This window comes from Cuculus canorus, chromosome Z (assembly GCF_017976375.1).
Source record: "Cuculus canorus isolate bCucCan1 chromosome Z, bCucCan1.pri, whole genome shotgun sequence".
Classification (NCBI taxonomy): domain Eukaryota; kingdom Metazoa; phylum Chordata; class Aves; order Cuculiformes; family Cuculidae; genus Cuculus; species Cuculus canorus.
The window spans coordinates 39,296,996-39,311,109 of NC_071441.1; the positions used below are offsets into that span (position 1 = coordinate 39,296,996).

General features: G+C 35.8%; 1 protein-coding gene across 6 annotated transcripts in view; it reads left to right on the plus strand.

The window, feature by feature from the left end:
- Positions 1-14,114, plus strand: part of TUT7 (terminal uridylyl transferase 7) — a 32,132-nt gene that overhangs the window by 8,282 nt on the left and 9,736 nt on the right. For 5 of the 6 annotated variants that reach the window (XM_054054102.1, XM_054054103.1, XM_054054104.1 and 2 more), the window contains 16 exons: positions 332-383; positions 2,098-2,167; positions 3,039-3,165; positions 4,400-4,519; positions 5,503-5,628; positions 6,358-6,538; positions 6,889-8,018; positions 8,130-8,280; positions 8,963-9,049; positions 9,896-9,996; positions 10,512-10,569; positions 11,220-11,323; positions 12,292-12,381; positions 12,469-12,582; positions 12,691-12,768; positions 13,383-13,560. In XM_054054102.1, coding sequence (XP_053910077.1) covers positions 332-383; positions 2,098-2,167; positions 3,039-3,165; positions 4,400-4,519; positions 5,503-5,628; positions 6,358-6,538; positions 6,889-8,018; positions 8,130-8,280; positions 8,963-9,049; positions 9,896-9,996; positions 10,512-10,569; positions 11,220-11,323; positions 12,292-12,381; positions 12,469-12,582; positions 12,691-12,768; positions 13,383-13,560 — 2,767 coding nt within the window. Of the gene's footprint in view, positions 1-331; positions 384-2,097; positions 2,168-2,323; positions 2,329-3,038; positions 3,166-4,399; positions 4,520-5,502; positions 5,629-6,357; positions 6,539-6,888; positions 8,019-8,129; positions 8,281-8,962; positions 9,050-9,895; positions 9,997-10,511; positions 10,570-11,219; positions 11,324-12,291; positions 12,382-12,468; positions 12,583-12,690; positions 12,769-13,382; positions 13,561-14,114 lie in introns of those variants that run through there. The other variant, XM_054054108.1, reaches the window with a different exon arrangement.

A 14,114-nucleotide genomic window follows, 5' to 3' on the forward strand; every position in this document is an offset into this window, starting at 1 on the left:
CACACTGAAAGCAATCATTTAAGCACACTGAAAGCACACTGTTTTTTCCTCACAACCAAGCCCTCTATTATAGGGGTAAAAATAGCTTCACTTACAATTACTTCAGGATCTTTTTTCCCTTCAAAACAAGCAGTTTGTGTTCCTATTAAATAACCAAAGACTAAGAGTTTTCTCAGTTGCTGTTTTGTTTCCTTCTTGATACCTTCTCTGGAAGAAAACCAGAAGTGACCTAGGGGTGATGTTTTAAATTTATTTTTTTTTTAGTTGTGGGAAATTACTTTTTTGACAGAAGTTTTTGATATGAAAACAAATTTATTAATTTTATTGACAGATGACTCAACCAGATGTTCTCTTATTTGTGCAAGAGAGGCTTCAGAACAGTGGTAAGAAAAAAAATCACTGCCTTCTCATTTTTGCTAAACTTTTACTACTTAGTTTCGTTGAAATACACCTATACTAATAGGTAAATCACATGCCCTTTTAAAAAAAAAAGTGAGACTGAAAAATAGTACAGGAAATAGTATATTGGCAGAAATAACTTTGGTCTGACATTCAGTTTTATGACTACTTTATTGAAGTCGCATTATTTGTGTTGATATGAGAAGTTAGTAGGAGGATTTCTTCTGCATTAGAAGTGAGGATGTCATTAAGGTGACTGTGATGCCTTTCATTCCCCAGACTGCTCTGTTATCTATATGTAGCACAGAAAGTAGCCTAAGCTCTTCTGATTTGGTAAGAAACTTCGTAATAACGTACTCCCAGATTGTGGTCTCTTTTCCTATAATTACGAGGCCATGTATGAATGGCTGCATAGACACATGTTTTTCAGGTAATGAATACAAACCTGTGCCGTAATACAGGCAAGTAAAGTTTAAGATCTTAAAGAAAAAATGCATCTAAACCAATTTAAGCACATGTAGGCAAAAAATGAAAAGGTGGGAAAAAATATATTTTTAAATGGAGATCACAAGAAGTAGCTTTACTGCTTTCTTGCCTTGCTTTATGCCCGTGGTTGGGAAATCAAGCTGTATGGTTCCAAACATATATTAAATGTGCATATATTTACTGACCTAGATTTTTTTACATTGCCACTCCATCCCCTGTTGTATATGCGTCTTCTTGTCTGGTCAGATGACCATTATAGTCTGAGAATGGGACTATTGTTCAGCCAGACAAGAGGAATGAAGACGCAGATCTCTTAAGAAATTAGGATGTCTAGTGTGCTTTGAAAGCAAACAGTAGTTGCATTAATATCCAGTGCAAAGCCTTTTTAAGTGAGTCGGAAGACACAGGGACAGAGCATCAGGCATCTGAAGTACTGCAGTGGCAAAAGCAAGATGTTTTTCAAAGAAGTCAGGTCTCTCAGTGGGTAGGTAAGATCAAGAAAACCTTGTCATTTTAGAATTTTTGAGTCGAGTATCTAAAATTGTTTCACGATTTTCTCCCTACCTAGCCCAGTGAAACAATGAGGCATCAAAAAGAAGCCCACTTTGGATCAATAAACTCCACTTGGAGAAAGAACTGCAGAGGCATCTTTACTTTTTTAGTGTTAAAATGAAAATGTAGCTGAATTGTATAGTATTTGGAAACCTATGTAATGAATAAGAAGAAATTAAAAATTAAGCATAACAAGAAGACAGTACATCATGTCAGTAAGCTTGTTCTTTACTTCCGTAGAGCATTTCTAGATTATTGAAGTTTATTTCCCTTGGTAATCTCTTTATCTAATACTGATGCAATGCTGTATATTTTTCATCCTTCACACTAGTGTTGTTTTACAGGTGTCATTGGTCTGTATACCTGGATTACTGAAACCAGCACTTCACCAAAATACACCTGCTTAATTATACCTACTGTCTATATTAATTTTGAAAAGTTCTTTTTTTCTCGAGGATTTTCTTAACAGTACTTACGAGAGTATTAACCCTCACATACGAAAAACCTGCTCTAGAACAGTGACATGATCAATTTATTAGATGTACGGAGTTATTTGCCTCAAAATTGGGGTTCTAGTTCTACTCCTAGTTGCATCTAGTTCAACATATTTTTTTGTCAACATGATGCTTAACATGACTTCTTTTTCTTTCTATCCTCTAGAATCTTTTACGGAAGTTGATGCAGATTTCCATGCTAGAGTACCAGTGGTGGTGTGCAGAGAAAAGCAAAGGTTTCAGTTGTCACTTTGTGTTCTAATAGTATATAGAATTGTAAATTATATGTACCAACATCTGAAAAATGACATTTCTGTACTAAATTATTACAGTTCCATGGATCTTGAAACACAAACTAACACTCATGGGCAAGTCATTCCTAGCCTAGAATAAGAGGGTAAGGGTTGTTCTGTCCTTAGCTGTGTATTTCCCAACCCCTTTGACCATTATGGCTTCCAGCATGTACCCTCACCCTTCCATTTGGGATAACTACTCAAGCAGAAACTTTACTTATAGACAATATGGATACCGTATTAAATTATAGATTTCTGTAAGGTCAAGATCAGTTTGCTTAGCTTCACTAGTATATTGAGAACAAATGAAAGATGTTTCATTTTGCCCATTTAATGGATATCTCTTAAGATTCATGAAACATTCTATAAACAGCTATTGATATAAAAATATTACCAGTTATTTGCTGCTACTTTGATCTTTCACTGACTTATAATGTTTCTTATGCTGTCAAAACAGCAGATAAACTGTTTTCTGATGAGTATGATACAGGTAGATGTGTTTGATTCATGAAACACATTAGGACTGTAATTTTTTTTTTAGTTCAGTGAATTATTATCTTTAGAAACAGGTAGTTAAATTTAAATTGTATTTGAAAAAACATTTACAAAAGGTTGTAATGCATATATTTTCAGGCTAACCATAAATCAAATCGTGTTTTCATGCTTCTTTTAATGTTAGATATGATGTCTTCGAGGGGCTATTATGTCTTTCCTTGCAGCCACCTTCTATACTTTTTTGTGAGATGTCATCTGGCATGTGACTGTTCTTAGAAAACTTCCAAGATCTCTTACTTTGTTTCCTTTTGGGTTTTAGTGGCCTTATTTGCAAAGTGAGTGCAGGGAATGAGAATGCTTGGCTGACAACAAATCATTTGGCTACACTTGGAAAACTGGAACCTACTGTCGTACCTTTAGTGATTGCCTTTAGGTACTGGGCAAAGGTAGGTGTCACTTATATGCCCCCATCTGTGAAGAAATACTGAATTAAAATTTATATTATGCTGGGAAGACTAGGTATGGTTTAGAGAAATTGTTTCTTTAGAAAGAGTTGGGGGAAAATCTATTTGAATTTCTTATACATTGTACATTTTATAAATAGTGTAAGTATGATTTGTGTGTTGTAATGTTCTGCTAAATATCAAAAGTGGTATTAGACGCTTCAACCAGTAGCATGCAGACTGTAAGTATCCTGCTCTGTTACAAAACAAGTCAGAGGCGTGTATATGAAATGGAATTATCAGTTTCCCATGAACTTAATCCATCATGGAAAAAAAAAAGCTGCTTGTTTTCATCTGTAGATGAAAACTTTCTTGTGAATTAAAATAACTTGTTCCAAAACTTTGTGCTTGCATTTAAAATATGGTTTAAGAAAAACATTGAAAAACTTACTGTATCTACAGAAGATTAAACATGCAAATGTGCTGTGTGCTATCTGGTTTGCCAGTCTGTATCCTGACTCTTACACTGAAAATATTATGGTAATAATATGGTTTGGATTGGAAGGAACCATGGAGGTCCTATAGTCTAGCTCACCTGCAGTGAGCAGGGACATCTTCAACTAGATCAAGTTGCCCAGAGCCCCATCCAACCTGACCTTGAATGGTCAACCTGCTCCAGTGTTTCACCAGCCTCAGCAAAGAAAATTTCTTGCTAATATCTAGCCTAAACTTCTCCTCCTTTAGTTTAAAACTATTACCCCTTGTCCTATTGGAACAGGCCCTGCTAAAAAGTTTTTCCCCATCTTTCTTATAAGCTCCCTTCAACTATTGAAAGGCCACAATAAAGTCTCAAGTGTCTTTTCTACAGGCCCAACAACCCCAATGCTCTCAGCCTGTCCTCGTAGGTGAGGTTTTCCAGGCCTTTGGTCGCTTTTATGGCCCTCCTCTGCGCCCACTCCAGTGTGTCCATGTCTTTCCTGTGCTGAGGACTCCTGAGCTGGATGCCGTGTTCTGGGTGTGGTTTCAACAGAGTAGACTGGCAGAGTCGCCTCCCCTGACCTTCTGGTGTGACTCCTGTAAAAACCCAGGCCTTGAGAACAAAGTTGAGCTTAGTAGAGGTCAAAGATGTCTGAGTTTCTGTCAGTTTTCAATGTATCAGAGTTATGAACAGTAGTTAAAAAAATACTTTTCATGGTATCACTTGAAACTTTAATGACTGCACAATTTGTTTTTACAGTTGTGCTGTGTTGATCGTCCTGAAGAGGGAGGCTTGTCACCTTATGTGTTCGCTTTAATGGTTATTTTCTTTCTGCAACAGAGGAAAGAGCCTTTTCTACCTGTCTATTTGGGATCATGGGTATGTGAATTAATACACTGGGTAGTATGAATGAGAGAGCTAGTCACGGGTGATGTGTCAGCTTCTTGCTATTGTGAGCAAGCCAGCCATTTCTGCAGGAATTCAGAAAAAATGTTAATTCAGCCAGACTATATCTAACCTTTGAATGCTTTTGTTGTAAGGATGTAATTCACAATCCTAGTCACTGAATTAAGTGCACTGTAACCACTTTTCTGAATAAGATGGCCTGGACATTGAATAATGCTTTTCATAACAACCTCCTTCTCAATTGTTCAGCCTTTCTTCTAGACTCTTGAGAACTCTGCATTCAAGTAGCTACATGCCAAAACAATGGCTTGGCTTTTGACATACAATTCTTCAAAACTATGTAGACCACAGTTGAGCACACTGGTGTGATATCTGCCCTAGGAATCAGACTAGAGATTTAGAGGCTATATTTCTTGTGTTTAGAAACTGAAATGCGTCTTTATATAGCTAATTGTAGTATCCACACGAATCCATAATCCAGTTCTCCAGGACTTCATTTAAGTGTTATATTCATGGCACCCGTTTTTGGTTTTGATAGTCACCCATTAATTTAGTGTGCGTGTTCCAGTCTCTGTAACCAATTATATGGATCTTGCAATTAACAGTTTCCTTAAGCACATGACTGTGTCATTCCCAGAGCCTCTTCACTCTCTGCACTGAATGAGAGAGAAATCCTATAGTATATGGCTATATAATTTAAATACGCATTTATGCTTGTGTAATATGCAAAGGCAAAGTTCTGTGATACATGGATACCTTTCCAAAGGCTCTGAATCTTGAGAGCTTTTTGTGGAGAAACATAGGGAGAAGGGAGGAGCAGGTTAGGGCATATTTTAGGCCTGGAATAGCTGTTTTTAATCTCTATTCTGTTTTAATTTAGTTTATTACCATGAAGGGGCAAGATTTGAAGTTCACATGATGTTTAGCTGTATGTTTCTTTTCCAATTTCCTTTTAGATTGGAGGATTCTCATCAAACAAATTGTCTAATTTTCACCTGAAAGAAGTTGAGGATGATAGTGTGGTCTGGGAGTATAATCCTGCTGATGATTTGCCACAAGAGACTTCTCCGAGAAGGGGCAAGGTCTGAAACATTAAATTTACTTCCTTAGTAGTCCAGCAGTTATGGCTTTTCCCAAGAAAAAGAACCATCTTCTGATGTTGCTCTTTTTGTTAAAAAAACACAAGCTGAACTGAGAGATTGCATGACCACTTGTAACATGATTACAATGCTTACTTCTTGGTGCTAAGAAGCTAGCAGGAAACTAGCTGTTATCTCAGACTCTTTAAGATGCTGGGTTTTAATCTGTCAGGGGAGAATATAGTTTGTAGTGTTGAAGCAATTTTCATTCAGAATTAGATTAAAAAATATTTCCTCTTAGCTTTGAACTATTCTTACAAATTACTTATTCTGTAACAGCTTCACAAGAAATGGTATCACTAGCTGGTTGAGTGTTATGGCAGTTAACAGCTTAGGCTTTGCTAAAAAATAGGCCGTATAATCCATTCTGTCAGATTTAGATGTGATATATTCTTGAAAATTTATAAGTCATGGCATAAACACTTAACTAAGCAGTTGTTATTAATCATCGATGCTATTCTTTACTATTGCTTCAGTCTTTCATTTTGAAGTTTTATAACCTGAGTTTATACTATCTTTTCCAATTTTTTTAATTGCAGTTTTTATTGCAATTGCAGGAGTATAGAAGCAATTACAAATTTTGTACTTTTACATAACACATGAAATACAAGGAAGTTTAATAGCTAAACACTTGTGCATTAAATATTATTTAGGCTTTTCTGTAATTGACAGGTTCCCTTAGTATATGGTTCAGGACAGCACTGTTCAGCACCTACTGGTCAGCTCTGGGTGGAACTGCTTCGTTTCTATGCATTGGAGTTCAATATGGCTGACTTGGTTATTAGCATACGACTCAAAGAAACAGTGTCTCGGGAATCAAAGGACTGGCCTAAAAAGCGCATTGCTGTGGAAGGTATATATCAGCAAACTTCAAAGAACTGTTACTTTAATCTTCAGTAACTGTTACTGTCTTGGCTTTTGACTTAGAATTTTTCAATATTGGACTATGATTCCCGATAATGTAGTAGAAATATGTTTTGAAAAAATCCATTTAAACACTATTTCTCTTGAATAGTTTTTCAATACTATCAAAAGTAATTAAGTGGACTTAAAAAAATTACCTTCAGCACAATTCATAGGTCCTATGTCCTACAAAATGTTTTAGAGTAACAGTAGCATATTCAAATTTTATAAGGATGTAAGTGTGTTCTTTCTTCTAAAAAAAGTTAACTCCTGCACTGCTGGCTTGCTTCTTTCCTCTAGACCCATATTCAGTCAAAAGGAACGTGGCAAGAACTGTGAACAGCCAGCTAGTGTATGAGTATATCCTTCACTGCCTGAGAGCAACTTACAAGTATTTCGCCGTGCCTCACAAAAAAAGTGCAAAATTGAGCAAAAAATCGTCTCGAGATGCTGGTGAGGAGAAATCCCAAATGTTGGACCGTGGGCAAGATGATATAAAGCCTGAAAACTCTGAGTTGCAAACTTTGCATGGCAGAATAAACATAGCTGTAGCAGAAGATTGTGTGACGGAGACTACGGGTACATGCCAGGCACATGGAATTAATCCTTCAAAACTGCGCGATGGCTCAGAAAGCTTCACAGAAGAAGAAGTTGCTGATGATACAAGTCACTTGGAAATTGCCCATGAAGATTCGGACTGTATAATTGAGGAAGTTATTTCTGGAGATAATGAGGATTTTAAACCAAGTTGTGACGAGACAGAGAGTGGAAATGAAGAAGAGGGGGGAGAACAACAACAAAAAAGAAGATGGAATAATATCTTGACTAATGAGCAGGGATTGGACGAAGACAGTGATAGTGGAGATCTCCCTGTTACAGCGAATGAACGTGATGTAGAGACATGTAGTACTTCAGACTTAGAAGGTTTTCAAAATGCTGCACTTACAGAGAGTGATGAGTTTGGCTTAGAGTGCAGTGCTGTAATGGATGACAAAATTGACATTGATGAGGAAAGCACTGAAGGTACTGATGACCTGGATGAATCCCCTGCAAAATTCCTGTGTTCAACACAGAGTCAAATATCCCAGATTATTTACTCAGATGATGAGGAGGAAGGGGAGCAAGAACCAAGTCTTTTAAACCAGAGAGAGTCTGGTGGTATTCTAAGAGCTGAAGATGAGCTAGATAACACATACACTGGATCTGGAGAGGATGATGCACTGTCAGAGGAAGACGATGATTTTTCCATCCCCAATAAATATGAAGATAAACATTTTGAAGAAAATGTGGATGGACCTCTGTGTATCAAGTTGAGTCAAGAGGATCTTGCTGAGAAGGGAATTCTTTTTGAAGAGAACGCAGCAACAGAACAGTGTTTAGAATATGAACTCTTCTATGAATTCAGTAAACCGGCTTTTACAAAGGGCAAGGTAAGTTAGCTGTATCAGAAAGTAAGCATATTGCAATTACATGAAAGTGTTGCTTAAATTCAGTAAAGCCATTACAGCTTTTAAAACCAATCTTCCTTTTTGTTCGTGCAGTCTCCCACAATAGTATGTAGCTTGTGCAAACGGGAAGGTCATTTTAAGAGAGATTGTCCAGAAGACTTCAAGAAAATTGAGCTTGATCCACTGCCAGCGCTGACACCCAAATTTTCAGTTATTCTTGATCAAGTTTGTGTCCAATGTTACTGTAAGTTTTTTCCTTTGAATATTGTTGTGCAGTGGAAAGAATTGAAAAAAAACAATGAAATAACCACAGGCTACTGGTGTTATAAAGGTGTCTGCTTTGTTTACCACACTGCAAACAAGTGCCTTAGATAAAATTCTAGGGTTTGTGAGGGCTTCAGTGTGACTACAGAGTAGATTTTATCTGGAGAAATACAAAATGTTTAGGTTTGACTTCCACACAGTCTGATTACTCACTTAGGCATCGTAATATAATTTCTAAGAGTTTAGTTTTGGGTACATTTTTCGACTGATGCTTTTGTGTTTCATTCTACTTTGAATTGTGTTACTGTTCCTTAACTTGTGGTTTTGTTAAAAGACTTCAACGTTCTAGAAAAAAATGGGGTCAAAATACTATTTTGTAACGCTTTTCCACTTCTGTTCTTTTCAGAGTGATCCAACTTTCCTCCTTTCTCTCTCGCCATTTCTGACCAGACAAAATGCATTATTTGTCTAATAAATGTTTTTCTTTGAACAGGTATTTCTCTTCTACTTCATCCTTGCTTTCTTTCCTTCAAATTTGAATCCTCTCTTGCTTTTTCTCTCCCACCCCCCCACTGTAAACCCCTCACTTTCTTCATTTGAATCTTTGCTGACTCTTTCTACAGATGAGTTTGCCTGAATTGTTGCCTTTTATTTTTTTTAAGATGATTTTGCTCCAAATATTGTAGAGGATCAGGCTCGGGAAAATATAAGACAAAACTTGGAAAACTTCATTAGACAGGAGTTCCCAGGTAATTAGGCAGTTCAAGCTTTGTACTTATACTTTGGTGTGTTCATATTACAATAGTTTCCAAGAAAATATAACAAATAATTTAGTTTTGGACACTTAACCTATATTATTGCTCAGCATTTCTGTTCTTCATTACATTATTTTCTGTTTTAAATCTTGTAAGGCTTTGATTTGAATCTTTTTTTACTTAGTCATATATACAACATTAGTACGAAGTAACAACGTCAAGTTAAGGAGATAAAAATCAAAGCAGTAGCGGCACTAATTTATAATGGTATTTTAGCCTTATTCATTAGCCAGACTTCTTGTTTTGCAAAAAAAAAAACCAGGCTTTTTGTAGTCCTTCCTACTGAAACTTACTGGTTTGGGAATATTTTACAATACAGGCACAACATCTGACATATCCACAGAACTTGGCTATTTGAGTTTTGTTTGTTTGTTTCTGGAGTTCTTACCTGGAACACCTGGACTTCAGTTCATAGTCTTTTAAAATTGACAGAAGGCTTGGGTTTTTGGCTGGAGCCTAGCATGTGAATACATAAGTCCCTTATCTTGGAAATGTCTGTGGATATTATCTTGGAAATGTCTTATATATTTTACCAGATTCCAGCTCGGACCTGCGTGCTGACTATTGGAAGACTTAAGTTTTTTTCTCTGTCAGGCTGCTCATTTGAAAAACAGAAGTAGAGGTTCTTTCCTCATCAGCAAAGTTGATAGGAAAACAAGTTTTGATGTACCATGAAAAGATAGTAAAGTTTTCATGCCCGTATTAAGCAGTGGTTTGAAGCTTTGTACAGTCCAAGATTCTGTGTCGATATATGGTCATAACCTATCACATCTCTTACAGGAACCAGGCTGAATTTGTTTGGCTCCTCAAAAAATGGCTTTGGCTTCAAACAAAGTGACCTGGATATCTGTATGACGATAGATGGGCTGGAAACTGCTGAGGTAGTTGGACTTTTTTTTTTTAATAAATGCCAATTTTTATGGCTATATTGTGTATATAGTGTTATAAAACAATAAGTTTGTTAGAGCCTTTCAGATTATGCAAATTGGTGCCACGAAAGCAGATTATTTTAGGAGGTTTTGCAGACAGTCTAGGCATTAGTTTATGAACTACTCTCACTAGTCAGTTTTCTTCCAAATTCTGCACTACCATTACTTCTAGCATTAGCTGCGCAGATGAATAGCATACTTTGTAGCTTAAACAACCAGAGCAGGGGAGAGTGAAAAAGAACATTAGTCCCCTTTTGTGCCTGATATAAACTTTTTATAAACCTGTCTTAGGGTACTATCTGTTGTTGATTTTACAAGTGCTATTTTGAAACAATTTCTGGCAGTCACGTAATCCTGCATAATATGAAACTCAGTTATGCAGCTTAAAGCGTAATGGCAAGTAATAAAAGGTTTCCCTAGAACACTTGTAGCAGATACAACTTTCACCAGTTTTCTTAATGTCTTAGGGACTTGATTGCATCAGGATCATTGAAGATTTAGCAAAAGTTCTCAAGAAGCAGTCAGGTAACTATGCTGAAAATTAAAATAAGTATTTCTGTTTATGTGATGGTTTGTCTTGGGCACTGTAGATAAAAGTTATTCTGATAAAACTATATTAAAGAGCTTAATGTTAGTGAGAGTGCGATTGTGCTGTGAATATTTGAATTTATTTTTGTTTGTACATGTAGGTCCGTAAGGTTATAATGTTGTATGACCAGATCTCAGTTGGGCAGATGACATTGATAGCCAACGTGCATAAGAACAAAACTGAAGTTAAAGCTTGAGGCTTCAAGTTAGTAGTTATGTTGTATTTGTATGTGGAGTGCCTAATGTTAGTGGTAAAAGGTAGGGTGATACAAGTTTGCAATGAGAACTCTTGATTTTTTTTTTTTAAAGAAAGTATTTTGTAGTGCTTGTTTTGGTGACTCTCACATGAATTTAATACAAATGGAGTGAACTATCAGTAATTTCTAAAGTTTTTCTGTAACATTTATTAGATTCATAATGTTTAATACTTTAAGGATTCAAAGTATAACTGAAATACAGTTTTGATGTCTCCTAAGATTTTGTTTTGTAGTCTCTTCACTATAGTTTGGAATTATTTGTACAGCACAAGGTACTTTTGCGACTGTTTGGGTTTTGCAGTCATACAGTAATTAAACATTTCATCTTAGGTTTAAGAAATGTCTTGCCTATAACAACTGCTAAAGTCCCAATTGTCAAGTTTTTCCATATCAGAAGTGGTCTTGAAGTAGACATCAGTTTATATAATACTCTGGTAAGGTTATCTCCTTATTTTATTTTTTTAACAGACAAATGTGAGCCTGTGCCTTGAGGTTGAAGTGATTATTGAGGTTAAATAATCAACTATTTGCAATTATCTATTGCAGTTTTAGATTTCCAAACAACCTCTTTTTATTTGACTGAGTGGAGTCAGTTGCACAATTGTGACTCTAGACATGTCGTTTTACTAAGAAAATATTAGTTCTTTGATAATAATAAGAAGTAGTGGTATAGGTGTTTAAGTCTTTTCTGTAAAAAGAAAGACAAAACAACATAACTTCTGCTTTCCTACACCTCACTTCCAGTTGTGTCTCTTGCTTGGCTTTGAAACCTGAAATAATGGTTTTGAACCCAGCTTGCCTGAACTGGAACATGTTAGAAGTTACATAAACGTGTAACTTCTTGGCCAAATACTCTTTTTTTAAAAGTTTTGGGGTTTTTCAATGTCTCTGACTTTCAAAAGTCAGTTACTTTAAACATCAAAGGAAAGTGAGTTTTAAAGCCAAGTATTAAACTTCCTGAAGTTTTTGTATGAGCTCAAGGGGAGTCTTCAGGAAAATGAGTCCAAATGAGTGTGAAAGTTTTCTTCTTGGAATTTTGCATCCATGTGGGTCAGTTGATAGCTCTCACGTTCAGGGCTCAAATCTCTTAGTTCAAGAACTTGCCTTCTACCAAATATTTTGAGAATGTAGTATTAAATAAATGCTTACATTTCTGAAATACTGTTCTGTGAATGCTGCTTTGTACCACTTCTGCACAGATTAGGGATGTTCATCAGCTTTTTAACAGAGCAGGTGATAACCTCATTGTTGAATGCTTCCTTACTTGATATACACTATACTATGCAGGACTTTGCATTTGCATTTCTTGAGCACACAATTTAAGCGGGAAACATGAAAACATTTTATTTCTTCATTTTTTCAGAGGTGCTGTATTTTCTGTATCACTTTCTTATTTTTATAGGCCTTGCATAACACAAGACTTCTGTCGTCATATGCAGCCATTGATCCTAGAGTAAAATATCTGTGTTACACAATGAAAGTCTTTACAAAGGTAAGTATACTTGACACTCTAGAAGCAGTAGTGCCTGCAGCAAGAGTTGCTAACCATAAAAGATACAAATAATATTTTTTTTCCTAGATATGTGACATTGGAGATGCATCTCGAGGTAGCCTTTCTTCTTACGCATATACTCTTATGGTGCTTTATTTTCTTCAACAGAGAAACCCACCTGTCATACCTGTTCTTCAAGAGGTACAGTATATCAGGAGATAAATGAGTATCTGTACACAGTATTGACCAGATGAATGTGAGTGCTGAATCTGAAGGGCTTGTCTAATTAGTTTAATTATTTGCTTTCAGATCTACAAAGAAACAAAAAAGCCTGAAATTTTAGTTGATGGATGGAATGTTTATTTCTTTAATAAGATAGAAGAGTTGGTGAGTAAATCAGGTTAATTTGAAATTCTTAGCTGTAGCTTTGCAAATGAAAAAGAGTTTCTTTTAAGAAACATTGTCCTCAAATATGGTGATGGAATATTGAAATGGAAGTGGAGTAGCTATTGCTTTGAAAATCCTAATCCCATGCTATAAAGCTTTAAGTATATTATTGATTGTAATTCATCAGTGGAAAAATAAACCAAAAATATATGAAAAACAAGATTTAAAAAAAATTTTAAGGTGTTAATGAAGATTAATTGCACTGTGTTCCATTACTGGGTGGAGATAACTGAGAACTCCTACAAATACCAGCTCCCGATCTAGTCACAGCTGGTTAATCCTGTTGCGTAACTTTGTACTAAATAGGCATATAGAGTGAATTCATAAACTTTTTTTATTTCAGGCAAAACCTTATTTAGAAGTTTTATTAATTCTCCGCTATTTTAAAATAAGTATGGGATTAATTCCAATGGTGAAAGTAAGGGAAGTATGCTGGTGTAGTTCAGTTGTGTTTGTATACAAAAGATGACTTGGGTTGTTTGAGTTTCCAAGTTATGGATATTATTTTGCTCAATGTAAGTATCTGAAAGTAAAAATAGTACTGTCATTTTCAGTCAGTTGTTTGGCCAGAGTATGGCAAAAACACTGAATCTGTTGGGCAACTGTGGCTGGGACTTCTCCGTTTCTACACAGAAGAATTTGATTTTAAAGAGCATGTCATCTGTATTAGGAGAAAAAATCTTCTTACTACTTTCAAGAAGCAGTGGACTTCCAAATACATTGTAATTGAAGGTAAGAGCACATGAAGTACGTGAATATGTGGAACTTCTTAATGACCACATGAAAAATTTGGTCTTTCCACAAGGCTTGCTTATTTTTCTGTTACTAAATTGTGATTATGTACTTATGTTTATAAATCATTTCAAAATTCCCAGTGAGTTTCAGTAGTCCTAGAAATTCGTAGGTTTTTTCCCTCTGCTGAAAAGAAACTGCGGAACAGACTTCATACATTACATGGTGACAGTAATTCACAGAAAAATACATTTTAAACATCCTTTGGAAAAGCTGTTAGTTTTAGTGCAATTAATATTTTCTGACAAATACTAAGATTAGTGGAGTCCATATTTATATGATGAGTTTAACCCTGTGTATGATTACACTGTTAAGTGATGCTGTGGTCTCTATCAAGAAAATCAAGTGATGTGTTTTAGAAGGGTTTGCTAAAGCACTTTCTGATCCATGTGACTCAAACGGAAAGAATTTCTACTCTTGCCTACACGTTCAACTTACTTTTTTTGTAATACTTTAGTCAGTTCAGAGGTGAACAGCTGTGATCTTTTGTCTGT